Source organism: Salvelinus fontinalis, chromosome 19 (genome assembly GCF_029448725.1).
Source record: "Salvelinus fontinalis isolate EN_2023a chromosome 19, ASM2944872v1, whole genome shotgun sequence".
Lineage (NCBI taxonomy): Eukaryota > Metazoa > Chordata > Actinopteri > Salmoniformes > Salmonidae > Salvelinus > Salvelinus fontinalis.
The window spans coordinates 39470103-39496546 of record NC_074683.1 but is presented as its reverse complement, the minus strand read 5'-3'; the positions used below and the strand labels follow the sequence as shown (position 1 = coordinate 39496546).

Genomic DNA, 26444 nt, shown 5'->3' with positions numbered 1-26444 from the left:
TGCAAGAGACAAACGTCTTCATGGACCTTTCTCTGATTTTCCCAAGCGATGTTTTCTCTGCATTCTGCTACTGTAGCGTCCCAACCAAACCGCTCAGCCTACACTCTCTCAACATTAGCCTTTTAATATTGCATGAAAGACACATACCAAGTCCTCGATAACTTTATTTCTTATTTACTTGTGACGTATCAGGGCTAGCTTTCTCTTCTCTGTGCATACCCGAACTCCACATCGACAGAAGAGCCTCTGCTGTTCATAATCTGTATAGTTTCACTGTAACATCATGTATTATTTATACAGAGTCACCACAAGAAAAACCATGGATTACCCACCTGCATTAGGTAAGCATTTAATGTTATTATTCAATTCAATTCAAGGGGCTTTATTGGCATGGGAAACACATGTTAACATTACCAAAGCAAGTGAAGTAGATAATATACAAAAGTGAAATAAACAAACAAAATGAACATTATACATTATAATACAATGTTTGTTTATTTGACTGTATCTACTTCCTGTCTCGTTGCACCAGGGCAGCAGTCTAATCACAACCACAGTCGAGATTACATGTGTAGACTATAGCCAAAGCATACATGTTTAACATGAGCAACACTGCTGGTATGTATGCACTATGGGGCAATACCTCAACGATTACGTTCACATTACATGTAAATCTGAAAGCATCAAACTGTGAATGGTATTTTACCAATACTCCGAATTGTCATTTGCTGTGAGAATGATATGTGTTCATTGTAGTTCGACCAAAATGATTAATGTATAAGGACACATATTTATCTTGACTTCAGTGTCCATTTTTGTGTACTCTCTTTGAAGTGCAGGGTTGGGTTCTTTCCATGTTTGTGGTTATGAACAGTGTCTGGCAGTGTGTCTGAGTCTGTCTCTCTGTGTCTCTCTGTGTCTCTGTGTCTCTCTCTCTGTCTCTGTGTCTCTCTGTGTCTCTCTTTGTCTCTCTGTGTCTCTCTTTGTCTCTCTGTGTCTCTGTGTCTCTCTCTCTCTCTATGTCTCTCTGTGTCTCTCTTTGTCTCTCTGTGTCTCTGTGTCTCTGTGTCTCTCTATGTCTCTCTGTGTCTCTCTCTGTCTCTCTCTGTGTCTATCTGTGTCTCTCTCTGTGTCTCTCTCTCTGTCTCTCTCTCTGTCTCTCTCTGTGTCTCTCTTTGTCTCTCTCTGTGTCTATCTGTGTTTCTCTGCCTGTTATGTATGTCTATGTTTGTGATCATCATTATTATCATTGTTTGATATATATATATATATATATATATATATATATATATATATATATATATATATATATATATATGATTGCATAATGTCTCTGAAGTAACAAGCAGCCTAGCTGAGTTTTGAGGAGCTGGCTGTCAGATGGTTTGAGGATGTTAGACTTCCGAAGGGAAGTCTATTCATTAGTCCTCTTTTGGGGGCATGAATTTGATGTCATCACTGTTGTGCGAGGTAACAGATATCTGCATGACGGATTTTTCACTGATATTGTCTTGGGTTTAATGTGACTTTCTATTAGGGACGTTGTGGACGTGTGAATATATCATTGCATTTAATAAAAGTTATTTATCTTCACATAGGTTAATAGTAGTAGCCTTATATACCCACACAGTGTCTTATATGGGTGAACTAAAGAGGAAAACAATTTACATGTAGTCTTTTCAGCTATAGATGTTGAGAAAATGTGAATTTGTCATTGGGAATTTTAATTTTTTTACAAAACAAAGGAGTGTGGGAAAATGCAACATATAGTCTAATGTGAACCTTTCTGAAACACAAAGGTTGTACTTTCCCATCAGAGAAGCAGTTTTCAGAGCTTTTTTCAGCTGCCTGAGATGAGGGCAACGGAACAAAGACAGTATTTCACTGTTGCCTGACAGGCAGCTGCGAAAGTATTTACAGCCTTACTGCAATGCGGCAAAAGAGAGAAAGCCTGGAACGAGGGAAGCCTATAAAAGTGGGGCCTGCGATTGAGGATGAGAAAACCCTGAGCATTTAAATGACTCGATTAACTTCGAGACTATGCTCTGGATTGGAAATCAACTCACGTCCCAACATATGGATATAGAGCTGCTATTTCATCATTCGTTCGTTCTTACCATATCGCCCATAAGTTAAATACAATATTGCACTGTATATCAACGTATAGACCATTCATATAGAAATAAACAGACAAAGGAAACGGTTTACTTAATTATTATGTTTGGTGTGTGTTTGTATTGTAGGGTTTTGATTTTTTTTCAATTGTAGCGCTTATTGTGTCATACGAATTATATTTTTAAGTGTCCGGGTAGTTTAGCCTATGGTATACAATTATTTAAAATCATGGGGACATTTTAATCCATATAGCCTATCTGTTGTATGAGGAAATAATTAATTATAAACCTAGATCATCTACGGATTCTATCTAGATTGAACTGAGCCTACCATTTATACATATACGCAATATCATGACATGCAAATGAATGCTAAAATCCAATCCGCAAACAAATTGGCTATGCGTTTTAGGAATTGGGTTAAAAACTGAACACGTTGAAAAAGGGAAATGATTAGTATGTTCCAGCAAGAGGCGCTGTTGCCCAACAGTCCCTTGGTTCTTTCCCCATAATCGTTTACCTTACGCGTCACTGAATTGGAATATATGATCGGTTCTTACGCAATATGACCAACTGATCCGTATTATGCTTTCGACATTGACATTAAGTGGTTTCTGTATTGAAGTATCAATATGTAGGTGGACTATAACCAAACTCTTTTTTTTTTAGAGGTTGTATATTTTATAAAGAGACGTAGCCCACTGGGCAAAACGTTGTTTCCACGTCATTTCAACAACAACAAATGTAATGTGATGACGATGAATCAACATGGAAAACTGATTTGGATTTGCAAAGAGTCATCCACCTATGGAATTTCGTTTTTTTTTCACCCAACTTATTTACCTACATCCCAATGACAGGGTGACATTTTTGGTTGATTTGACGTGGATTCACTTTAGTTGACAACCCAACCAAATGTAAATCAAAACTAGACGTTGAACTGACGTCTGTGTCCAGTGGGAGGATTCACGATTCTGGCCTACATCAATGCATGTGATGCATTTGATGGCTATGACGTTTCATTGAAGCATTGTTGATACATCTCTCTATCGTTATATATTGGCGATATAAGTACCTAGAGAGAGACAACTTAATACGGGAGCAGAATTTGAGCAGTCTATTCCACGTTGGTTCAACTCATTTAATTGAAATCACTTGGACAGGTTGATTCAACCAGTGTGTGCCCAGTGGGAAGTTATCGCGTGTGCTTCTGATTCACCCGAAACCTACAGGGCAGGGCGTCTTTTATTAAACTTGACATGACTTCAACTTCGAGGGAAACACCCACAGATGTGTGTAGACTACGTCAGGGATCACAGAGGGTCATCATCCGTTTTTCCTTTTTTTTTAGAAAGGTGTTTATGGGCAAAAAGCCAAGAAGAGCAAAAAAATATCGGTAGATGTAGACCTATAACGTATTAGTTTGTCAGACTTTTGTCATGTTTTATAATGACTTAAAAATAAATATATATATCTATGAAAAGAAACACACGGCATTTCATATCCTGGTGAACTAGAAAATAACACGTTTTTTTGGGGGGGGGGGTTACATTTTCTGTTGCATATTTTATATGGCATCAGAGTAATCGTCGTTGTTGAATAAGTACAACTGTTGTTGACGGTTATTTATGGAACCAGTGCTGTGTCATGAATGGCTGTGGGGGAGCACGTGATGCCATTAAACTTTGTTTTATGGCCTGGGAGTTGACAAGCCAAAGTATATTTCTCATTGTGTATTAGTAAAGCCGTGCCGATGGCTTGGAATAGACCTTGGAATTGGTGGAAGCAAGTATTAAACCTCTGTTTTTGTCTGAACATGGATATGTTTTCCTATTCGATGCATTGCGGTGGACTTTGCGGTAAGCTGTTTTATCATTTGATAGGCTACTATATCTAGTGCGCATGCTGATGTCATCAGGTATACATGTCTGTCGCCTGTAGTTTTGTTCGCCTGCTTCGAAATACAGAACTTTAACCACAGTAGTGGATGTGTATTTTGTATTGGCCAGGATGTACGGAAAACAGAATGTGTTTGAATATGTCAATACTTAGCTGTTTATTTATTGCGGATATGACCAATAGTCGTTCAAATCAGTCGTTAGAGAAACAATGCGTTTTGGAAAATGGCTGATAGCCTAATATTGTAGCCTATATGCCTAGGTATATTCGTTTTTGCTTCATATAGCCTGGGCTAATATTGCGTGATGGATCATTAAAACCTGTTAAATGTTGATTTGCCTGCAATGCGCACACTTATTTGAATGACAATGGCAAATAGGCTTGTGGGGATCTGAAGTCTAGGAGCTGTTGGCTGGCGAGTTTAGACTTGGGAGGGAAACATAATAACCTGTTGATGTCACAGACTCAATGGCATTTACAGCTATTATCATTTCGTTCAATTACGTTTTTGGAACATATGCCTTGTTATAACAATATATTAATTAAGTTAAATACACATCAGGCCTTTTGAATCTTAATACCCCAACAATATATATATATTTTTTAATTGCCATGCTCTATCGCGCCCCCTAGTACAGAATATTATCGAATCATAGTTCCTTGTAATATCTTAATTTGACCCATATCAGGGTGTTTGTATAGGCCTACATTGTGATGTTATGTAGGAAGTGAAGTGATGACATTGGAAGGGAGGTAGATGATTTAGTTTGTTATTCAATATACAAACACATTTTCATGACGCAACATTGGGCAATGACAACATGCACGAATCAGAATTGTGTTGTAAAGGCCTCCAGAGTAGGCATTGGCCTTTTATGTTTATTTTTGTTTTTTTTAACCAGTGTAAAGGAAACTTTGTCCATTGTTTCGGCATCCTCTACCACTGTGACCGTTAGTGTATTTCGCAGTTAAATGTACTGACAACGATTTATGGGTCTACAACGGACAGGCTATATCGTATTGAGGTTGTATTTCTATTACATTGAGAATTGTACTGCTGAAATAATTTCACTAGTCTAGGATTGCATGTTTAAGAGGGTAGCATGATTGTCTTTTTATTTATAATAAATATCCCACAAATTTGATTTCACAAGTAATACAGATGTTTCATGTTTCTTAAACCCATAAATGATACATGCTGTCAATGACAATTTGGCACACAATCTGGCTTTAATGACATAGCTACTTGAAATCAGAACTATTGCCTATTAACAGCTGTATAATAGAGAAAACACAGCAAGTGGGTTCATTCTTGGTTCAAACGAAGGATAAAGACAAGTACTGACTTTGTCACTGTTTTTTTCCTCAGGCTAGGCTACTATCTCGGCTTTGACCCGTCTGAATACGTCTCAGGGTTAGGTGAAGGTCAAGCTGTCTAACAAATATTAAAATGTGGTGCAATAATTACCAGTGTGTGTGATTCATATTTGATTCAAACTTGAACCGTCTAAAAGTGGCCAGTCTGTTATAAAACGTCAGGCCTATAGCCTTTGACCTATAGCCGTAATTCTTAAAGTACCAAAATTAAGTACAGAAATTAGACTACAGAAATGATCCAGTAACAAAACCTCGGCCTATAATTAGGAGAGTATAGGAATGCGTCTTCGGCCTCTGTCTATTTAAGGACTATCTGAGTACTCAGTCCAATTTAGAAGCCACTTGGCAAATCATTTTTTCTTAAACGAATGTTTTCATTTTATTTAAATCATTCAAAAATGTATGTCATTGTAGGACATTTCCACAGTGGCCTATTCCCAAGAACTTAGACCATGAGGTAACCAAGGCGGTCAAATTATGGGTCATTTCGGATTCGTGAACTGTTGTACTCTTTGAGCGGTCGGCAAAGAAAAAATAATTACACTTTTTGCTATGTTTGTAAATGATTTAGTTTGACCTCGTGGCCTTTAGCCTTTTGCCTTATGGGTCCACTCGATATTCAAACTTCGGACAGTGTATCGAGCACAGGCTGGCGAGTGTCGGTAGGCTATCAGTTGTGAATTACCTATGTTGTTCGCCTATACCTCTAACCAATACATAGCGTGTATTAAAAGTAATACATCCTTTTGGTGGCTGTGAACTTGATTCAGAATGAAATGGAACTGAATTGTTCACCTTCGTGATTTTTATTTTACCTTTATTTAACTAGGCAAGTCAGTTAAGAACAAATTCTTATTTTCAATGACGGCCTAGGAACAGTGGGTTAACTGCCTGTTCAGAGGCAGAACGACAGATTTGTACCTTGTCAGCTCGGGGATTTGAACTTGCAACCTTTCGGTTACTAGTCCAACGCTCTAACCACTGGGCTACCCTGCCGCCCCGATGCACTAGCCTATACCAATATCTGATTGGTCAGGGGCTATGATTTGATGGGAATATGGCTAACTTATTTAGAATGTTCATACACTTTCATTGTGTACAATTGTCAATAGTAAGTGTATGGCGTAGGAATGTACTTTTTATTGGTCTTTTTGAGAATCTTATGGCTGGACTTTTGTTGAATTGAGAGAAATGATGGGACCCCTCTATTCCGTCGTCTATATATACCCTGTAGAACCGAATTTGTGTGATAAAACAACAGTCACAGATTCGATTCTAGGGGAGTATATGGTCGATGCAAAAACGTCGAATTATTTATCTACTTTTACAGATGTTTTGTATCATTCTTCATAACAATTTACAAATCTGGATGATGGAATGATCCTCGTTTGATTGCTGCATTGTGTCATTTTAGGGTGATTTAAAATGATATATTATATTGTAAGACCATTGAGTGAGATTAATAACATTGTGTGCGAGTACATTTTATAGTAATATGCATTTACAGTGTCACGTGTCATTTCATTTGTTGATTTGATTTGATAATGTAAGAAACCTTTGCAGGTGTCGCTTTTTGGTCTGTACACCTATCATTAAAGCCAAACAGTCCTTCTCATTTGGATAGTGAACATAGCACGCCATATAAAAAAAGCTATCATACCAGACTGAAATCTAAACAAATTTGAACATATGGCTTCAAGGTAATTCATTTTTTTTTTAACATTTACATTTCAATCATTGAATTATTGATTGTTTGGCATTGGTTGGTTGCCACGAGGCTCTTTCAGTAGTTATGAAAGGGATAGGGTAGATGAAATGATGAGATTCTTGTAACTTCTGGATGACCCCTTCTTGACAAAGACAGTCCCCCATCAATTGTCCCCAGGCTTCAGTCCCCTCTTTTTGAGCCAGGGAGACGTTTTGTATCTTTTGTTTGTTTATCTGTCAGACTCACTGGCTTTAGTTTGATTTAGTATTGTAGAAGTTGAAGCATGTTAACCATAGTATTGCACAAAACCATCTAAATGTCCGTGTGTACACAGACGTTGTATTTATTCCATTCAGATTATTTCCCATTGACTGTTAGATGATCATGATTGATATTTAGATATTGACATTAACTATTTAAAATGTTACATATAACATCTCATTTTTCAACATAGGGCTTACATTGTCAATCCTTCATTGAAATTGGTTAAATATTTGGTTTTATTCAACATAATTTAGATGTTTTTGAAGTTAGTGGAAAACGCTGCTATTGGTGTGTATATGTAGGCCCTACCCGTTAATGAAATAGCTTGACCTCCATTGGCCCTATCTGGTCACATGGTTCTCTAACTTTATTCAGTTGACAGCAAATAGGAGGGCTTTATGGTGGTGGAAAAAAGACAACTCGAGAAAAAATTGTATTTTCTACCTTCATAAATTAATGGCCATGAGTTCGTATATGCTGAACTCGAAGTATGTGGACCCACAATTTCCCCCTTGTGAGGAATATTCGCAAAATAGCTATTTACATGAACAGGGGAGAGACTACTACGGTCCATCGCAGGACCCAGATCTGCAGCATCCAAGAATCTATCCACGGTCAAACTACCCCGAGCAGCCTTTCAGTTGTCCCACTGTGCATGGTCCCACGGTGCAGCCACGGGGTCATGTGCAGGGGCGAGACAGCCGCCCTAGCACTTTTACCGCACAGACCGAACCGTGTACCCCGGTCCAAGTGACTGGACCCCGTACTTGTGGACAGCAACAAAACACAAAGAATCAAAACGGGATACAAGCCAAGCAGCCCGCAGTAGTTTACCCGTGGATGAAGAAAGTCCACGTAACTACGGGTAAGATTCACTTTTCCCTCTCAACGTCGCTTTGGGACAAGTTGAGGTCCAGGATTTTAGCTACTCTAAAATCATTGCGTGATTTTTTTATGGTCTGCTTTGAAGGGGCTGTCAGTTACACCAGCCATAAATGTTTATTGCTCAGGAAATAGGCCGCTGGCTATTTGACGGTCTCAGAGCTCCTTACGTTCACTGGCCTATGACTATGGTACATTTTATTGTGACAATATTTGAATGAAGAGGTTGAAATTAGACCTAATTGGATCAAAGTTTGGTCATAGTTTCGTTCAATTTCATTTCTGGATCGAGTGTTCATTGTTTTATTTTTAGCTAGAAGTTTGGAGCATCCCGTGAGGGGCTTTTTCTTTTGATTTAACAGGGACTTAATTGGCTCACATTGGTGTTTTGTTTCTCACAGTAAACCCGGATTACACAGGACCTGAACCCAAACGGGCTCGGACAGCTTATACAAGACAGCAGGTTTTGGAACTGGAAAAAGAATTTCATTTTAACAGGTATCTGACCAGGCGGCGTCGCATAGAGATTGCCCATACACTCGTTCTCTCCGAGCGTCAGATCAAAATCTGGTTTCAAAACAGAAGAATGAAATGGAAAAAAGACCACAAACTACCGAACACAAAGGGAAGAGCTGCATCTGCTTCCGGCCAACATTTACCAAGTATCCAGAAGGATAACCAGACTGATGTCACCATTTTCTAAGATGGGAAAACTTTGACCGTTCAATGAACTGTAATATAACATACTATATTATCCAATTGACTTTGCATGGTCTCAAAACATGACATTTTGGTCATTGTGATTTAACGTACAATAGTTATAAAATGGCAGTTACAGTCAGAAGGGCCCTCGATGTGTTGGCTCATTGAATTGAGTCCATTTCCAACATTGTAACTGAACTGAGAAGCGTTTCATCACTACATGCTTAACATGCATGGAAGAGCTATTGCAGATCGAACTAAATTTGAGATGTTTTCTGACTTATACTCTTCTCACGTGCACCACAAAAGTCAGAGTAAGGCATGAACATTTATATATTTATAAAAAAAAAAAAATACGTAAAATGATGTGAAGCTTTTGTACACACTTTAATTTGAAATTGTCTTGTGAAGAAATCGAACTATTAAAACAAATAATATTTGATTCATATGATTGCTAAAAAATATTTTAAAAAAGGTAATTGCTGCAAGAGTTGATCTATACATTCTTTTCAGACAAGTGACAATATTTGTTACGTTAATATAGGCTAGCTTAAAGAAACGATTGAACTCGTGTTTATGGGCGCTAACTGGTTGAATTTTTTTGTTAACGTTTTTTGAACTTTTATACAATAAAGCTTTTAAAATGGCGTTAAATTCTATTGTGAAACAGGACATTCCAGTGTGAAGCCTCTTCCCAGGGCCCTTATTCGGTTATAAATCTTCTCTGGACATCTTTGTAAACAGTGTACATTTAAAGCGAGTCTCACACATGGCATCTGAAACTCTATCATGAGTTTGTCTTGTTCTTTGCATCGAATGTATATTTTATTTAGATGCTTCACTATTTTCTATTTTGATCAAAATCGAACAGAACATTATTAATAGTATATATTCAATGTTAAGCACGTTGAGGGATATAAATACGTGTAATAACCTATGCTTTCCCTATTCTTATTCAACAACCATTTGTAATATAGAGTGTTTAAATTTCATTATGATTATTTATTTAATTAAATATTTGTACATTTTCTTAAAACCCACAACAGTTCTAAACATATTTTGAGCAACGAACGTTTTATTGTATGAAATCTGTTTAAAACTGTTGTGGATTATTAGCAATGATGTCACATGTTCTTATGCAGTGTTGAAATGCAGTATAAAAACTGTAACTCTGGCATTGATTTAAACCAGACCTAACCACACAGGCGTTCATGTCATGTCTCGAGACAGATATTCTTATTATTCCTATCATTGTCCTCGTGACAAAAAAGCGAAGACGGCTTGCATTGCGAAGATGTCTTCCCTCTGAAGATGTCTTCCCTCTGAAGAGTCTTCACGATGACAAGTTGAAAAGGTATTTCGACTGAAGTTCGACAAACGCTCCAGTGGCAGGTTCACCCAGAGGACAGTGTTTCTATAGCCTATAGACACATTTCAGCCGCGAGGAGTGACCTCTGAACCCTTAACCCGTTGGACCTATAGTCTTCTTCTCTCGCTGGCGCTTTTCGCATGGAGTTTTTCATTAGATACATTTTGTACTTTAGTGTTAGAATATGGAACGCTTATATAACCTGGTTAAACATGCCACGTTTTATAGCCTATATTTATTCTGCCAGATGTAACTGAAATGGCACTGGTTGTATGTCACGCCATGTTAATATGCAATCCTGGCTGACCTTTGTTGTGTATCCGTTTTTTTTTGTCTGTATATACATGCAAAACTTTTTAATGAGAAAATAGAGATTGTTCCATGATATGCATTGTGGTGGCTCACATTTGTCAATATATTTCATGTATCAAGTATTCATGCTTTACAAAATGTCTCTCATTGCCATCAATGCTTGATTTACACAAAGGTTGACACATCTCACCGATTGAGATATTTATTTTTACCCTTATTGTGCTTGTTTGAGAAAAAATATATATGGCATTGTTGGATGACAATGTGACTAAGTTCAGTTTTATAGCAAGAATCATCAAATGTCCCCTTAGCCACACCAATGTGAGTCAGTGCCATAGATTTCGGGAATTTGAATGTGGTCTTATCTAAACCAGTCAACGAACTGTTAGCAAAATCGTAGGCTCAGTGTGATTATATTTGTGACCATGCTTGGATTAAAACCTGTATAACTTGAATGGTTGTCTGCTTCTCTCTGTGTGTGTTTCTGTGTGTGTGTGTTTCTCTCTCTCTGTGTGTGTGTGTGTTTGTTTCTTTGTGTGTGTGCGTGTGTTTGTGTGAGTGCATGTGTCTTCACATTTGCGCCCGCTCCTTTATAAGCTTCGTCTCACTCTCATCAGGCCGTTATACTGATACCTATTCATCTTCCGTTTGCCACTACATAGATGTCAGTGTACAAGCAATGTGCGCATGTCATGTCATGTCATAGCAAAAGAAAGAAAACTGCACCAAATGCACCAATCATAAACAACAGTTCTACATGCAACCCATGTTGTTATACGTGTGCATTTTTAAGACTACCATAATGGATTGCTGAATATCACATTCACATGTTTCTTTTCCACAGTGGACCTATGAGGCTTGTAAACATGTAAATTGTCTTTCCATATTTCACTAAAATGACCATGGGAATAATGATAAAATGCCTATTATGTAATACAGTTTGAGAAAGCAATCGTACGTCAGTACCTGCCCTCCCATGTGCAGTGGGCACTGACCTACATGTCTGAAAGCAATAAATGAGAGCCATAGGCAGTGCCATTTTCAATGACTACATCGAATATGGAATACACCATTGCTGCGATCACAATGTCTTTCAAACGGCCATATTTGATTTCCAGCTGGTCGCAGAAACTGTCTTCGCTAAGCGAGACAGCCCCTTAAAATGTATTAAACTGTGCTGTCTGCATTCGAAGATATAATTCGGAGAAATATACCGCTCCTCGCTCTATTTCTGACCACGTGATTGTCTAAATAATTCATGCAGCACATCCCCTAGAAACACGGCGTCGTCATTAATCGCGAGGACTCTATCAGACTTGAAAACTGAAAAGATCCCAAGAAAATAATATCCAAGCGCTCCGATACTCAACGCATCTATAGCCAGCACTTTAACACAGCATCTGAATCAATGGAAGCTTGGTAGGTAAATATTTTAGCTTATTTTTTTTATATATTTTTTTGTAAGATGGTAAATGACCATATCTGTCAGATAGTTGATAAATAGCGCCCGTTGGTGCGTGTGCCTTGGACAGGCTGAGCTGCATTCTTCAACGCTTTGCTTTTTGGGAAGAAATATACCAAGAGAACCATGTCAATATTATAAAGTGGCGATGTTTGTCAACTAGCATCCTTGTTATGTTTCATAGCAGGCAGAAACAACATTTTCAATATTTTCAGTCGCCTGCTGTGTGAAATGGTTGTCTTCACGAATGTGCGGTGCATAATGAAAGCAGCACCGTTGGGATCTTCTATTTGGTTCTTGAGGGCTGTATGTTAGGGCCTCTGTGATTTATAATACTCCTAAAGAGAGCAATTCAGTCATTAGGTTTACACCAAATTGCCTGTTACAAAAATGTAAACAGAGTGCTAAGTTGAAAAACATTTCAAAGTGGTACAAGTGCAATATGTTAATACAACATCTTACTATATTCTCTGGATAACACTCCAGCTACAAATAACGCATGTTATATGTAGGAAATAACACAAATCGGAAACATTGTTGCAAGAATATTTGTCTTTAGATTCAACTGAGATGACGCCACATTGCTAACATTCTTTTTTATTGTTGATGGGAGATAATTCGAAATGTATCTCTGAGAGTAGTAGAAGTTGTGTTTGAGCAGGTGGACAGTTATCTGCCTCGTTGTAAATCATTCTCGGTAATTCCTGAAATGGTGCGAGGCTGTTGGAGGCCCGGGCCACACTGTAAATCTTTCCTGTTTATTACCCATGAACATATGCTGCGACGCTAGTAGTCCTCTATCCTTTCCTCAGTACAAGTTACCTCTCGGCCAGCTTCCCCGCTGTCTTTTATAGCTTTTAAATCTCCGTCTTCCAATAGATTTTTGAGCTTACAAATTGTTATTTAAAGATGTTTTTCTATTTACATCGAAAACAGTGTGTGAAAAAGAAAATACTATTGAACACCATGATAGCGGAGCAGACACACAACAGACAAAAGGGTTTCCAAATTGGTTTATTTCAATACAATTCCAGACGCCTTTTCTCATACATCAATATTGGTTCATGGATTTCATAACATTATAAAAAAAATGCACATCTTACTTAACCTAGTATCACATTGTAGATGTACAATTAACGTTGATTTATTTTTTAAATTGTGAAAACAATATGGTTATAGTTTCAAGTATACCAATCATGAATCTATGGACAAATCCAAATGTGCAATGTGTATAGGAAATTCTGTTCACAACCCCATTTGAATAGGATTCTCAAAACGACATGTATTAGGGTTAGAGGCTTTTGTAATCAGGTTAACAAATACATTTAATCAAAATGTATAGCTTAATATTATATCTTAAAGATGACTAAATAATCACAATAATATTTCTTGCAAAGGAAAGAAGAAGAAGAAAAATGATCGACAAAAATGAAATGAAATCGCAAAGGAAGTATTTTCAACATGGACATGGTCAGATAAGGAAATGTAAACGCGTTCCCATTTCAAAATGGGTTTGGGAGCAAAGGCTTGGTTGAAGAAGCGCCCCCAGTCAGAACAATCTGGTAGCTCGATCACGTGAACAAATATGCTTGTATTTTAAGACAGTACCTTTATTTGTCATCATAAATGTTTCTGAAACACACAAAAACAACAACAACAACAACAAAAAAAAACAATGTTAGCTTCAAATCTGTGACTGTGTCTGAAAAACCTGTATTTTTCAAAAGGAGATTGATTGGCCGAGATTTTTTTTGGGATGGAATAAGGACACGTTTTTTTATTGGTAGTTGAATGTGAGTCTTTCCATTCTTTCGGGAATACTGTCTGCATTGGTATATGGAAATGTCTGAAAAACCGCAAGATCAGGTTTAGGACAATATTATCTACAGACAAAGAGTGAAGGATACATTCTAGAGACTGCAGGGAAAGGAATTGAGACTAAGAAGCACGAGCGTGTGATACACTGATTCACAGGTAAGCAATTGCATGACAAAATGCAACCTTTTAACCATGGCTTTACACAACACGAAAGAATAAATATGTTTTATTCCATTCAGAGGGGATCTTGTCGGCAACTACGCGGGATAGCCTTTCGTCTTATGGTCCTGAGATACGATTTTAAGACAGGTTCACAATTTTGAGAAACCACTTTCGAAGGCTAGTTTGAATGGATGTATTTTGAAAGCCGGTTTTAAGCTGATTTGGCAGTTACATGAAAACTAACCAAAAGAAAAGGAAAAAGAAGCGGAGGAAGTTTTCATTCTGACTTCTAGATTGTTAGATCGTAAATCACATACATTTGTCTTATCATCACAGTGATGTTAGACATGATTTGTGTGGTTTGTTAACCTGCAAATGTACAAGATAAATACGAAATAATAATGGATTCAATCATTTTCATTTTAAATAAGACCAAAAAGATATAAGCCCATTTTGATTTAGATAAAATAAAGGCTATTTAAAACGATGTTAATTGATGTTCTGTACTCATTTTTGCTTAGGCTACTTGATTCCTTTGTGAAGTTATTGGATAACTCTAAACATATATATGTATTATAGGTCTATGGGAATGAAATATGAATTAGGAATAGGTCTAAACAGGCTATTGTTCCCTTTCATGTTATTGACTGTAATATATTTTCAAGTAATATATGAATGATTTTAACTATATTATTTTCTGACTCTACTGAATTAAAACAAATGTATTCCAAGTAAATATTTGTAAATTAAGCCTAGTTTAGGATGTGCGTCTCGTGACGATTTTTTTATCTCCATGGAAGCCATAAGAAGCTGCCAATCTAGCGATAAGAATCAAATTAATAACAAGACGAACGCATTCAATAATTCGGAGGATTTATCCCAAAATGTGTCTTAAACAATAGCCAAATTAACAAGCTCCTAAAAGCTGTAGGCCTTAGCTTTATAAAAAAAATGTTTAAGTAGGAACAATTAACGATTTATATCCTCCTATGTTTCCCAGCCCAGCGATGCGCAAAAAGTTATATCATTTGTTCCTTCCATTTCTAAAGAAATAACATCAACATTTAAGTCAACTTCATATCAAAAGCGCACAATGGACACAAAACTATAGGGATGGAAATGACAGCAGATGTAAGTGCAATTTTCAACGAGGATTCTTGTAGCAGCCCATTGTACATACCAAACTTACCGTAGCAATGCGTTGGCGAGAAACACTGTTGTCTCAAAAGAGGATCGTGTCTGGCCAGAGTAGTAACAATATATCCTCACAATACACTTTCAAATCCACTCGAAACACATCGACTTCAAATGAGAAAATTAGCTCTTATTAGCCGAGAGAAAAGAACCTCGAAGCATGTTCTTTTAGGCTAGATAAGTAAACCAGAGTTCAGACTTACATCAAGTAGGCTAGCCTACAGATTAGTTTCTTATTCTGACGTTTATCTCCTACAAATGTGACCATGTGTCCCGTCGTCAGACTGTGTTTCAGCTTTAAAACACCGGTGAAAAGTTCTGTGGTTTTAGGATTTCATTGTGACTTTCTTCAACCCCTTCTGCTCGTTGTTCATTAATCTATGAGTTACTGCTGAACGAGCCAAAGGTCAGCCGAAAGGGCTTATGACTGCTAAATATTTTGGCCAGCTCATCTTTCTATAGAATATTCAGTGTAAGAGTTGTTGTCTCTCCACCACGGCACTAAATGCTCTGTTTAAATGCATTCAAATCAAAATAATAACGTGTTCGAATTCGAATACGTGTGTATTGTACCATAATTTTTTTATATTTTTTTTTTATCGTGTATCCTGTTACAGTATAACGATTAGAATAGATAGGTGTTCGTAGAAGTGAATTGTGGTGCTATATCAGATTATGTTTTCATCAAGAAATCTCACTGTAAACAAAAGCAAATCAGTACAATATAATTTCAACAGAAGATCTATATAAATGGAGTAATTTGTGATATGAAATGATTACCCTACAGTAAACCCATTTGTTTTCTTCATATGAAATGAGGGAATTGTGGGATTAAAGCAGTAGGACCTATGGACTGTTTTCTCTTCCAGGTCATGGTGGATGGAATGATGAGCACGTGAAGAAAAACACAACACCGATCTGCATAAAATACGGTGAGCAGCATTTATTTAATGAACTCCCATGACATATTACGGGTTTCAAATGAACGCACCAAAACAATAATGTCCGTCCATATAGGCCTATATATCACCTTTTTTTTTTTTACTTCTCAAAAAAATAGTTTTCAATAGGTCCTTTAAAAAAAGAAAAAGTAAAGACGAACCGGTTATCTAGATTGTGAATGGCAAACTTTCAACTCAATACGCATTTTCAGTTTCCCTTCTAATTGTAGGCCTAACGCCTAGCCAACCAGAGTTTAAGACATGCTCTTAATCCTTTATCCATTGAAGAAGGTTCATCATGTTGGCATGCAAAACGGCAGTGAAAGGTCAGATGCCACACAATATCATCGCTTTGTTTAAGCAGAACATATAAGCCTCATTAGGAAACATATCCACCTAAACTACTATATAGTTGGTTAGGAAATATAGCTCGGCTACCCACTGGGCACACATAGGATGAATCAACCTATTTCCATATCATGTCAATTAAATTACATTAAAACCAATGTGAAATAGACGTTGAATTGACCACTGCGTGCCCAGTGGGCACATCATTCAGAATTAACATTTAAAAATCAAAACAGAATTATACCGGTCATCCCATCACCTCCTCAATGCGAATTTCAAACAGGAATATGTTCACCTTTGCGTCAACGGTGATGGTCCACTTTATAAACAAAATGTTTCACTTTTCTGCGGTTTAAAACGTGCGTTTGCGAGTGCGTAGTTTCAGCAATGTAGAATGATTGTAGGGGCTCGATTTATACAAACGGTCTCTCTATTATTGCTGCAGTATGGAATTTTTTAGCTTGCCTTCCTCCCCACGCTTTGAGTTTTACACTTCTGTGGGTGGCAAGTCTTGGTGAGTGTTTTCCTTTTCAGTCCTCTCTAAGGCGTTTACGACCATTACATTTGCACTAATACCTTTTGCTTCGGTCCACCATGACAGGTGCATTGATATGCACAGCGCGGACATTCGGTCTACTTACTGTATTAATTCGTCTCCATTCATGCCTTGGCCATTCAGTGTGTTACTTATTTCAAGCATACAATGTGAAATTGTTTCCAAAAGATGCAAGAAAATATTGGATAGAATACAATATGTGGGCATCCTAGTTTAGGCTCTGGTAGATGATTGCTAACTATACAATAAATACAGGCTTACTGATTACAGAGTACGTCAGGATGCCTGAATTTAAAAGCGTTTGTCATAGGCTACTTCATAGGCTACACGCACATCATTAGCATTTAGGGAAGTCACCCATTCCGACCACCCGGATATGTTGGTGAGAAAACAGGGAGAGATGATGGCACTTATTTTAGGACACAGACATCGTGATAATATTTTCTAAAATAATTTAATGGTTTAATAATTGCTATTTGAATAAAGGTACCTTTAAAGTGGCATTAAAAACAGAAAAATCATATTAGTGTGACATTTTGGACTTGAGTTAACAACAAATATACAAAACATTTGAACGAGATTTAAAAATGAAATTTTGAAATAAATGATGAATTATACATCGAGAGCAGTTCTGGAACATGTTTGTCTGTTAAACAATAAGAGCTGGCGGTGGTTTGTGGGGTATTGTGATCAGGAACAGAAAGGGATACTGTGTGAGTCACCATGCTGATTCAGCTCCTTTTCTCAAGTAATTCAAGAAGAAAATCTTTTGATCTTTTGGCACAAGTTAAACTTTAACTAGTTTGTGCCAAACATGCCAAATGGATTGAAAGTGAGAGGTTGAGAGGGCCTATTGATGATTTGATAGTTTAGGAAAGTAAAGTTTGGAGAGTGAAGAATTAGATATTACAAAACTGCATTTTCGTAGTATTTATTTTCAGAAAAGAGCACGTGTATTTGTTTGTAATATTCCACGGAGTTATATTGAAACAAATGCTTTCAACTCAGAATATAGTGTATACTCAATAATGATTGTGTATTGATTTACTACACGTTCAATTCATATTGCCTGCACAATGAGCATAACAACGGTTCTCTTCCTAGGTCAAAGAATACTGAGGCGGTGGGAAACTCCAATCACGTGATAGAAGAACACCCATACCATTGGATAGGGCTGCATTGGCCTTCTTGTTTTGAATCGTCACAATGCAGAAAGCTACTTTCTACGATAATTCTGGAGTCTTTGGAAGCTACTCTTACCCCAAATCCGAGTCGTATAGTTATGGCCCCAGTCACCAGCCCTACTCCACTTCTAACCTTGAGAGTGATTATCAGGGTCCAGTTTGTCCAATACAAACCCCAACTGTACGGCCACCAACTCATAAAGACAATACCATGAATGGCAACAACACGAGATCCAGTAGCAGCCAAGGAAACAGCCAACAGCCGAGTATTGGTGAACAGCCGCATGCACCTCCACTGTCGGCCTCTTCGCCTAACTCCAGCAACACTTCATCTCAGAAGAAGAAATCTCCTTCAAACAATGATTCTAATACTGCCACCCCAGTCACTAACAAACAAATATTCCCATGGATGAAGGAGACGCGATCGAACGCCAAACCGAAAAGCAACAGCAGCAACAACAACAATTGCGCAACCGCAGAAGGTACAGTATGTGTGTGTGTGTGTTTAAAGCATGATTCGTCTGGACATGGTGGTGCGTTTGCGTGCGTAAAAGGGCGATTATTCTACTGTACGCATTGGTCATTTTAGGCAGCTGAGGAGGCCTATGGTAAATCATTCATAATACACAAAGAGACTTATGGTGTTTACAATTTATTTTTAGGTGAGTCCTGCGATGAAAAAAGCCCACCTGGTCCAGCCTCCAAACGGGTCCGAACTGCTTACACCAGTGCACAACTTGTAGAACTTGAGAAGGAGTTCCATTTCAACCGGTACCTGTGTCGTCCCCGAAGAGTGGAGATGGCTAATTTATTGAATCTCACTGAGCGCCAAATAAAGATCTGGTTTCAAAACAGAAGGATGAAGTACAAAAAGGATCAGAAGGCTAAGGGGATAATGCACTCTCCCATCGGACACTCCCCGGACAGAAGCCCACCATTAAGTGGCCCAAATCACATCGGATATTCTGTCAATATAAACTGTATCAGCTATGACGCGCCGTCGCCCCCTTCATTCTCCAAACCCCAGCAAAACATGTACGGCTTGGCAGCTTACACGGCACCATTAGGTGGCTGTATACCGCAACAGAAAAGGTATCCGGGCTCTGAATACGAGCACCACAGCATGCAAGGCAATGGTGGCTTTGCCAACGCTAATTTGCAAGGCAGTCCGGTGTACGTTGGGGGGAATTTCGTTGATTCCATGCCAGCCTCGGGTCCCATGTTCAACCTCGGCCATCTCCCCCATCCCTCATCCGCCAGCGTGGACTACAGCTGTGCCGCTCAGATTCCAGGCAACCACCACCATGGACCCTGTGACCCCCATCCCACATATACAGACCTCAGCTCTCACCACGCGTCTCAGGGAAGGATTCAGGAAGCGCCTAAACTAACGCATTTGTAAAATGTGAGGATTTTGTCTGTGTGCCCAAATTCTGTTAGGCTCTTTTATTATCTCAGTAGTCTCAAGTCATTTATATGATTACACTAAAAGTGAGCCATGTATTACCCAGTGTTATTATTGATATTACTATTAATGCTATTGTGTAATGATTCCTTTCTACGAATAGCTCTGGTCCATTTTTCTTGACTGTTGAGGATGCGTAGGAGAGACCGTTTGTCTGTTGAGGATGCGCAGGAGAGACCGTTTGTCTGTTGAGGATGCGCAGGAGAGACCGTTTGTCTGTTGAGGATGCGTAGGAGAGACCGTTTGTCTGTTGAGGATGCGCAGGAGAGACCGTTTGTCTGTTGAGGATGCGCAGGAGAGACCGTTTGTCTGTTGAGGATGCGCAGGAGAGACCGTTTGTCTGTTGAGGATGCGCAGGAGAGACCGTTTGTCTGTTGAGGATGCGCAGGAGAGACCGTTTGTCTGTTGAGGATGCGCAGGAGAGACCGTTTGTCTGTTGAGGATGCGCAGGAGAGACCGTTTGTCTGTTGAGGATGCGCAGTAGAGACCGTTTGTCTGTTGAGGATGCGCAGGAGAGACCGTTTGTCTGTTGTTCGTTTTCTGAAGTGCAATGCGCAGTATGGGGACTGAAAACGTCATTAACATTACTTGAAGGTAAGTCCTGTAGATCTGACAGTAGTTACCCATCTTTATATGGATGGTTTTTTATAAAAAATTAACTCCAAGGTGTCTGTTTGCTATATTTGAAGCGTCTTATTTATTTTTCCAAGATTGTATTGCATTTATCTAATTTTCTGTATGTATTATTTAAGGTTTTTGTATCACATATTATTTATAATTTACAAGTATGACTATTTATATGGACATTTAGAATTTATGCAACATCGTTGGACAGACTTTGACATCATGGCCCTTCAATAGGTACACGGGTTTTTTGTGAATGCTTGCTTTAAAATATTGCTTCAACGGCTGGTGGTCTTTGTTTGTTGTAGAAGGAACTCCTACGTGTAAATCTGGGAATATTGGGGAATTTTTCACGTGTCTATGAAAAACAAAGTTAGGCTACATGTAGCCTATCGAAATACCGAATATTACAGAAATAAATAACACCAGTATGCCATTTGTTGTCATTGCCAATTTTCATATCACGTCATTGTCATTTCATCAGTTGGACTGTCCATGCATACATTTATGAAACGCTAATGATATGAAAATGTTATATTTTAATGTGTTTAACATTTTGTAAATAAAGTGCTTAAATTTACACAGTGGGTTAAAAAGCACCGTTATTTTCCATACCTTTAACACACGTAGAAAAATGTGAAAACAGTGAGAAAATGATTATGCCTTAGCAGCAGGTTGGGACTAAGTATGAAATTGCCTCGTCGCCATTTTGAAGTAATGTCAAATAGAAAGAAGGCTTACAGCCTAAACAAAGAAATGGCATGTCTCTATTCACGCATGCCCAGTTGAGAGCGTGCACTGTACAAACATTGCCTAAAGGCAAGCAGATCAAAGACACATATAGAAAACAATGTATTTTTTCAAAGCATACATATGAGGTAGAGATTGAAATTGAATCGAAAGAGAAACCAGAGACCTAGGAAGTCTCTTCTTGGTGCTGAAGAAATTCTAATGTTCCATGACTATTAGAACTGAAGCCAAATTGCGCAGGCAGAGCATTTTCGTCACAATGTATGCTAAACTACATTTTTGTCAGGGAGGTCTTAATTAGATTTTTCAAATTATTTTCTGTTAGCAAAATGTGGGCTATATTTAATTTATTACCACATTCTATTGTGAAGCAGATCCCACATTCAACGTAACTAAGGATTTGCATTTAACAAATTATGTTAACCTATTATAGCTAGTAATGTTCCTTTAAGTTAAAAAATATATATACTTTATTTTGGGCAAATTGCACAAATACATATAGGCCTAATATTCTACAATATTATTTTCAACATTAGTGAGTGACAAAAGGTTGACGCAGACAGAGGTAGTGTTTAGCTATAGCCACATCGTATCCTTTCTTCCTCCTGAGAGACATTTCAAAGCTCATTAATCAAAAACTCGTTGCTTTTAGACTCCGCACTGATTTCCCCTCCTTGTGAACAAAGCATTTGCATTCCAAATTCTAGAAACACATTTCAAACTGAGAGGCCACACTTTGGTATATGTCCAAAGAGCACACTGAGCCCTGGCTTAAATAATATCCACACATGAGAGAGATAGAGAGAGACAAGAGTGTGCTGAGGCAATGAATCTGAGCCACCGAAGGAAGGTACCATTACAGGCGTCGAGAGAAAGTAAGTGTGTCTGAAAATGTGTTCAATGCATTCAGTTCATCAGCTATGAAAAGAGATAAAGCCTGATTCAAACGTCTGAATGAAATCAAACCAAAGTAATTTGCGAAAGCTGTTTATAGCACACGATTACCAATAATTGGCCTGTTTCTAAAATTATAAAATAGAATCTTAGCCTTTCTTTGCCTTAATGTCTTAGTGTACATCAGAGGCACTGAAGGCTGTCCCCCCTGCAATACCATCTTGTTCGACGCACAGTGGATGGCGGCCATTTTAACCCTCGGGGGTTGGCCTTTCACCTTTCATCTATACATTTTCTCCCTCCAGATAATGATTACGTTGATACCTTGATATAATGGACTGTGTGTACAACTCGCAACCAACGCTGGAGCTATTATATTGGTTAAAACCCTGAAGCAACCCATCCAATCCAAAGGAAGCAAATTCAAGAGGAAATCAATTATTAAACTGACATGTATGTTTGTTCCTTGCATAAAGGATAGGACACCTGATTCTTTCAGCAATATGTTCGTTTTGAATGTGACATGGACACAAACAAAAGGTGAATCTTGATTGACCAAGTGCCTTCACGTTAACAGGTTTATGGCCTGGGATGGTTTGCCCACGTTGCTATTTATTTGGTCAACAACAGTTTTGACACCCAGGGATGCACTTTTCTCTATTATCGGATGACAGAAACGGTATACTATCCAGGAGGCCTTAGAGTCCTAGGCGGTCAGAATAGTGGCTATCTGAGTTGCCCGGTATCACCTATATACACTACATGACCAAAAGTATATGGACCCCCGTCATTTCAGTCCTGTATTGGCATTTACAGGGCAGTCTTGTGCATGCTTTGTGGTCACTAGTTCAGAAAATTTGTATGTGTGAAATTCAGCATGTATTCAAACAATATAAATGAATTGTGAGCATCTGATAATGTGTTAAATAGTTTGTTTTGAGCCAGAAATACTAGATAACCTGATTAGTCTAACTTGTTAGATTTTTTAAAGATATTATCTAACTTTTACTGCCTGCGTGTATGCCTCATACTGCCTGCATGTATGCCTGATACTGCCTGCCTGATACTGCCTGCTTGATATTATTTTGCTGTATTTGTGAATACTTGAGTAAAATAGGTTGATTACTCATGTCTGCTGTCCTGCGCCTGACTCCTCTACACCAGCTATACACAGGCATTATTACAGATTGCTTGTTATCTCAAGCTCTTACAGCTATTTAATTTTCCTTTTCAGAGTTATTGAATGCAGTGCTTTTTCACCAAGTCTCAAGTTGCTTTATTAAAACAATGTATCATTAAAATATCTTATGGGCCTATAACTAAACAAATATGATATTGGCATTATTGTTATCATTATCAAAATGAATAATATTGTTATTATTAATTGTAGTAGTAGTAGTAGTAGTAGTAGTAGCAGTAGCAGTAGTAGTAGTAGTAGTAGTAGTAGTAGTAGCCGTAGTAGTCGTAGTAGTAGTAGTAGTAGTAGTAGTAGTAATAGTAGTAGCGGTAGTAGTACCCATAGCAGTAGTAGTAGTAGCAGTAGTAGTAGCCGTAGTAGCAGTAGTAGTAGTAGTAGTAGTAGTAGTAGTAGTAGTAGCCGTAGTAGTAGTAGTAGCCGTAGTAGTAGTAGCAGCAGTAGTAGTAGTAGTAGCAGTAGTAGTAGTAGTAGTAGTAGAAGTAGGATCCCTAGTAGTAGTAGTAGTAGTAGTAGCAGTAGTAGTAGCAGTAGTAGTAGCAGCAGTAGTAGTAGTAGCATTAGTAGTAATAGTAGTAGTAGTAGTAGTAGTAGTAGCCGTAGTAGTAGTAGTAAAGCGGGAGTAGTAGCCATAGCAGTAGTAGTAGTAGTAGTATTAGTAGCCGTAGTAGTACTAGTAGCGGTAGTAGTAGCAGTAGTAGTAGTAGTAGTAGTATTAGTAGCCGTAGTAGTAGCAGCAGTAGTAGTAGTAGTAGTAGTAGTAGAGGTAGGATCACTAGTAGTAGTAGTAGTAGTAGTAGCAGTAGTAGTAGCCATAGTAGTAGCAGCAGTAGTAGTAGTAGTAGCATTAGTAGTAGTAGTGGTAGTAGTAGTAGTAGTAGTAGTAGTAGTAGTAGCCGTAGTAGTAGTAGTAGTAGTAAAGCGGAAGTAGTAGCCATAGCAGTAGTAGTAGTAGTAGTAGTAGTATTAGTAGCCGTAGTAGTAGTAGTAGCGGTAGTAGTAGCAGCAGTAGTAGTAGTAGTAGTAGTAGTAGTATTAGTAGCCATAGTAGTAGTAGTAGCGGTAGTAGTAGCAGTAGTAGTAGTAGTAGTAGTAGTAGCAGTAGTAGTAGCCGTAGTAGTAGTAGTAGTAGTAGTAGTTGTAGTAGTAGTAGTAGTAGCAGTAGTAGTAGCCGTAGTAGTAGTCGTAGTAGTAGTAGTAGTAGTAGTAGTAGCGGTAGTAGTAGCCATAGCAGTAGTAGTAGTAGTAGTAGTAGTTGTAGTAGTAGTAGTAGTCATAGTAGTAGCAGCAGTAGTAGTAGTAGTAGTAGTAGTAGTAGCAGCAGTAGTAGTAGTATTAGTAGTAGTAGTAGCAGTAGTAGTAGCCATAGTAGTAGCAGTAGTAGTAGTAGCAGCATTAGTAGTAGCCATAGTAGTAGCAGTAGTAGTAGTAGCAGCAGTAGTAGTAGTAGGAGGATCACTAATAGTAGTAGTAGTAGTAGTGGCTGTAGTAGTAGTAGCAGTAGTAGTAGTAGTAGTAGTAGTAGTAATAGTAGTAGCGGTAGTAGTAGCCATAGCAGTAGTAGTAGTAGCAGTAGTAGTAGTCGTAGTAGCAGTAGTAGTAGCCGTAGTAGTAGTAGTAGTAGTAGTAGTAGTAGTAGTAGTAGTAGTAGTACTAGTCCCGTGTAGCTCAGTTGGTAGAGCATGGCGCTTGCAACGCCAGGGTTGTGGGTTCGATTCCCACGGGGGGTCAGTACAAAAAGGTGTGAATGTATGTACTTGTAAGTCGCTCTGGATAAGAGCATCTGCTAAATGACTTAAATGTAAATGTAAATGAAGTAGTAGTAGCAGTAGTAGTAGTAGTAGTAGCAGTAGTAGTAGTAGCAGTAGTATTAGCCGTAGTAGTAGTAGTAGTAGTAGTCGTAGTAGTAGTAGTAGCAGTAGTAGTAGCCGTAGTAGTAGTAGTAGTCGTAGTAGTAGTAGCGGTAGTAGTAGCCATAGTAGTAGTAGTTGTAGTCGTCATAGTAGTAGCAGTAGTAGTAGTAGTAGGAGTAGAAGTAGGATCACTAGTAGTAGTAGTAGTAGTAGTAGTAGTAGCCATAGTAGTAGTAGCAGTAGTAGTAGTAGTGGTAGTAGTAGTAGTAGTAGTAGTAGTAGTAGTAGTAGTAGTAGCGGTAGTAGTAGTAGCGGTAGTATTAGCCGTAGTAGTAGCGGTAGTAGTAGTAGCGGTAGTAGTAGCCGTAGTAGTAGCCGTAGTAGTAGTAGTAGTACTAGTAGCCGTAGTAGTAGTAGTAGCGGTAGTAGTAGCCATAGTAGTAGTAGTAGTAGTAGCAGTAGTAGTAGCCGTAGTAGCAGTAGCAGTAGTAGCAGTAGCAGTAGTAGCAGTAGCAGTAGTAGTAGTATTAGTAGCCGTAGTAGCGGTAGTAGTAGTAGTAGTAGTAGTAGTAGTAGCAGTAGTAGTAGCCGTAGTAGTAGTAGTAGTCGTAGTAGTAGCAGTAGTAGTAGCCGTAGTAGTAGTAGTAGTAGTAGTAGCGGTAGTAGTAGCCATAGCAGTAGTAGTAGTAGTAGTAGTAGTTGTAGTAGTAGTAGTAGCCATAGTAGTAGCAACAGTAGTAGTAGTAGTAGTAGTAGTAGTAGCAGTAGCAGTAGTAGTAGCCATAGTAGTAGTAGTAGTAGCAGTAGTAGTAGCCATAGTAGTAGCAGTAGTAGTAGTAGCATCAGTAGTAGTAGTAGTAGGATCACTAATAGTAGTAGTAGCAGTAGTAGTAGTAGTAGTGGCTGTAGTAGTAGTAGTAGTAGTAGTAGTAGTAGCAGTAGTAGCTGTAGTAGTAGTAGCAGTAGTAGTAGCAGTAGTAGTAGTAGTAGTAGTAGTAGTAGCAGTAGTAGTAGTAGTAGTAGTAGTAGTAGTAGCAGTAGTAGTTGTAGTAATTGTAGTAGTAGTAGTGGTAGTGGTATTGGTGCTTGTAGTGGTAATAGTGGTAGCACTGGTAGCAGTAGTAGTAGTAGTAGTAGCAGCAGTAGAAGTGAAAGGGGAAACCTAGTCACTTGCACACCTGAATTCTTTCAACCGAAATTTGTTCTCTGCATTTAAGGAAAACGTCACCCAAAACCACAAATGTCTATAAATTACAGTGATAAATAACACTAATATAAATAACAAACAATATTTTCCCCCCATTTTTTTTTCATTTTGTCATTATAATCAGGTTGGTAGCAATATGTGAAAATCGTTGTGGAAATCTGTTG

The 26444-nt window shown here is 38.3% G+C and overlaps 2 protein-coding genes across 4 annotated transcripts; both read left to right on the top strand.

The window, feature by feature from the left end:
• Positions 1 to 78: 78 nt before the first annotated feature.
• LOC129816716 (homeobox protein Hox-D3a-like) lies at positions 79 to 20961 on the top strand. Of its 3 annotated transcripts, none has more exons than XM_055871530.1 (4): positions 79 to 341; positions 16133 to 16195; positions 18213 to 18774; positions 18955 to 20961. In XM_055871530.1, exons 3-4 carry the CDS (start codon positions 18315 to 18317, stop codon positions 19692 to 19694), a joined length of 1200 nt encoding a protein of 399 aa, XP_055727505.1. In that variant the 5' UTR covers positions 79 to 341; positions 16133 to 16195; positions 18213 to 18314; the 3' UTR covers positions 19695 to 20961. The 3 variants fall into 3 exon arrangements, with proteins under 3 accessions (XP_055727505.1, XP_055727503.1, XP_055727504.1); XM_055871528.1 differs by lacking the exon at positions 79 to 341 and adding an exon at positions 11659 to 12046; XM_055871529.1 differs by lacking the exon at positions 79 to 341 and adding an exon at positions 12774 to 14063.
• LOC129816717 (homeobox protein Hox-D4a-like) lies at positions 6713 to 11082 on the top strand. The gene is made up of 2 exons (XM_055871531.1): positions 6713 to 8227; positions 8646 to 11082. The coding sequence occupies exons 1-2, from the start codon at positions 7819 to 7821 to the stop codon at positions 8945 to 8947; spliced, it is 711 nt and encodes a 236-aa protein (XP_055727506.1). The 5' UTR covers positions 6713 to 7818; the 3' UTR covers positions 8948 to 11082.
• Positions 20962 to 26444: the final 5483 nt, after the last annotated feature.